The sequence below is a fragment of the Aplysia californica genome, unplaced genomic scaffold, assembly GCF_000002075.1.
Source record: "Aplysia californica isolate F4 #8 unplaced genomic scaffold, AplCal3.0 scaffold00684, whole genome shotgun sequence".
NCBI classification, from domain to species: Eukaryota; Metazoa; Mollusca; class Gastropoda; order Aplysiida; family Aplysiidae; genus Aplysia; species Aplysia californica.
The window spans coordinates 87982-90570 of record NW_004797954.1 but is presented as its reverse complement, the minus strand read 5'-3'; the positions used below and the strand labels follow the sequence as shown (position 1 = coordinate 90570).

Below are 2589 nucleotides of genomic sequence, written 5' to 3'. Positions count from 1 at the left end.
TTCAGAGGTCACATTTTCAAAGGCAACTCCGACAGCCTGCCCAGTTGAAATTTCGTCAGAATACACGAGATCACTTGTCCCAGAAAATCTCTGCCAGAAGTTGATCCTGGACTTGAAGTGCTTCACAAGTTTCTCCTCAACTTATGTCTTGTAGTACTTGTAAAACTCTGGATAATTTGTTTGCACGAAAGTGCAATACATCTCTTTCAAAAGACTAATCCTAACAACAAGGGCCAGCGCAATGACATGTTCTTCAACAATAAATCATAATGAAAGCGTCCTTTAGCTTAGCTCGCAACTGCATTCGTCGTAAAACTTCTACTAAAGCTAAGCTAAATGACGCTTTCATCATGATTTCTTGAGCGGAGCGGAGGCTGTAGACAAGCACTCTATATGAGACTTCGAAAGCGTCCGACACTACGAACACTGTCGCCAGCCTCCGCTCCTCTCCAAAAATCATAAAATTAGTGATGATGAAAGCGTCTAACACTATGAACTAATACTTCAAACATTGTCCGCAGCCTCCGCTCCGTTCCGTTCCAGACATCATAAAATGTGGGTGGTTGGCGGGTGTTCTGGTGTGGTTTGCTCCTTTCCTATCTAACAACTATCGTCTTTATCTCTCCTTCTTTTTATGTGTGTCACTCTCTTGTAACACCTCTAATCTTCGGCACTTATATGACCTCATTGTGTTGCAAGTGCCGTAAAATGATGATGAAAGCGTCCGACACTAAAAACTAATACATGCTATTACTTACATTGTCCACAGCCTCCTTTCCGCTCCACTTCTCACTTTGGTGAGTCAAACATGTCGAACGTTTTACGGGTTGTGAGGAGAGTCGGATGTGTGATTTGTTTGACTTTGACCGTGCTGCTGCTGCTGCTGCTGCTGCTGCTGCTGCTGCTGATGATGATGATGATGCTGATACTGATAATGATGACAATGACTTTTGTTTGTTTCCTTAATGGGCCGGGTGGACTCCACAAAGAGATCTTTGAGCGAGAGCGAGGCTCGTTTTCGGCTTCATTGTCAACCTACTTTCAGAGGCACCTCTACTTGTCCAAATAACTCCATTCGAATTGCCATTGTTCCTCGACATTCGAACATATGTTTGACATCCTCCGTGTCATGGCCGCATCTTTGGCAACGTGGGCTGAGCTCTTTATTTACAAAGTTCTTATACCAGGTCAAGCTCCAATGATGGTCCGACCGCAGTCTCGCTAGCTCAACCTGGTACCAGCAACATGTGATAATTTGTTCCTGCTTATTGGAGTACCCAGAATACACATCTTCCAGGTGCTGCTGCTGCTGCTGCTGCTGCTGCTGATGATGATGATGATGATGATTGATGGTGATGATGATAATGATAAAGGAAAAAGATAAACAGGCAGTTAAACGGACTTTATTTTTCTTTACTTTACTTTTCCGATCCAGCGGCCATCTGGGTTCTAACCCTTCGGCCTAAACTTACTTTAAAGTGACAACTACTCTTCCGACTAGTGGAATTGCCTTTCTCCAGTTTATACCATGTTTCTGTAAGCCAGGGGCGCACGTGGTCAGAAGAAAATCAAATGACCATATGCAGTTGCGAGCGCCGTAAAACCCTCTACTATTAAAAAAAACAACTATATAGAAAATCAAACGTTGCTTTTCTTCATCACAGAATATTAATTTGGAGTAGGAATCTGAATTCTCCTACTTTGGCGCGGTCACGACATATAGCCTATATGTGATGAATCCAGTAACGACGTTAAGTGGAGAGATATTTTCTTTTATACCACCAGCAAAGAAAGATTTTTGCGCTTTCTTGTCAGCGCCATTTTGCATCAGGTGCCAAAATAAAAGCAGAGCGGAGCGGATGTTGTGGATAAAGCTGTCCCCAGGGTTTTATGCACCCCGCATAATTTAGCAAAATTTGATCATTTTTTTGGGCATAATTTCTGATTATTTTCCTTATTATTCTTTTTTAAAATTAACAGAATCGAATAATTTCACATTCTTGGGCTCAGTTTGCATAATTTCAGGTTTTTTTTGCATAAAACCGTGGGGACACATAAAGACGATCTGCACAGTTCTATCCAGACATTTCAAGGTGGAGAGCGGAGTGGTGAGGAGCGGAGCTTATGGACACCTAGCCTAAAAAAATGTTGAAAAAAAGCTGGAAAAAAATAGATCTACTCACAATGTAGGAAAGAAAGTTAGGTTGTTGTTTTTTCTCTCCTTAATGTTTTTTCTTTCTAAGCTCAGCACATTTTAACAGCATGCTGACGATTTGATTTATTTTTTATGTAAACTTTCTCCCCGAACTTTCCTCATTGTCTGACGAGGAAAATACCGACTGCCCTGGGGTTCCAGTCTCCTAGCGTAGGTGTCCAGAAATTCTCCGACTCGATTCCTAGACGTGAAGTCTGCAAGAGGAAATGAGATGCTCCTTAGATTTTAGGTTATCTACAACTAACATCGATTGGTATATATAAATACACAATATATAATATACGAGTATTTACAGGCCTACAGTGGAGTCCACAAAAACCGAAGCGGTTTAGTAAGTAGCCAGGAAATGCGCCCTGAACTTAATAACCCCCCCC

General features: G+C 41.8%; 1 protein-coding gene across 1 annotated transcript in view; it reads right to left on the bottom strand.

Annotated features, from left to right (window-relative positions):
- Positions 1 to 1963: 1963 nt before the first annotated feature.
- LOC118478564 (fibrinogen alpha chain-like) overlaps positions 1964 to 2589 on the bottom strand; it is a 22635-nt gene continuing 22009 nt past the window's right edge. The window contains exon 3 of the mRNA XM_035972414.1: positions 1964 to 2409. Coding sequence (XP_035828307.1) covers positions 2314 to 2409 — 96 coding nt within the window. The 3' untranslated portion in view covers positions 1964 to 2313. The remainder of the gene's footprint in view (positions 2410 to 2589) is intronic.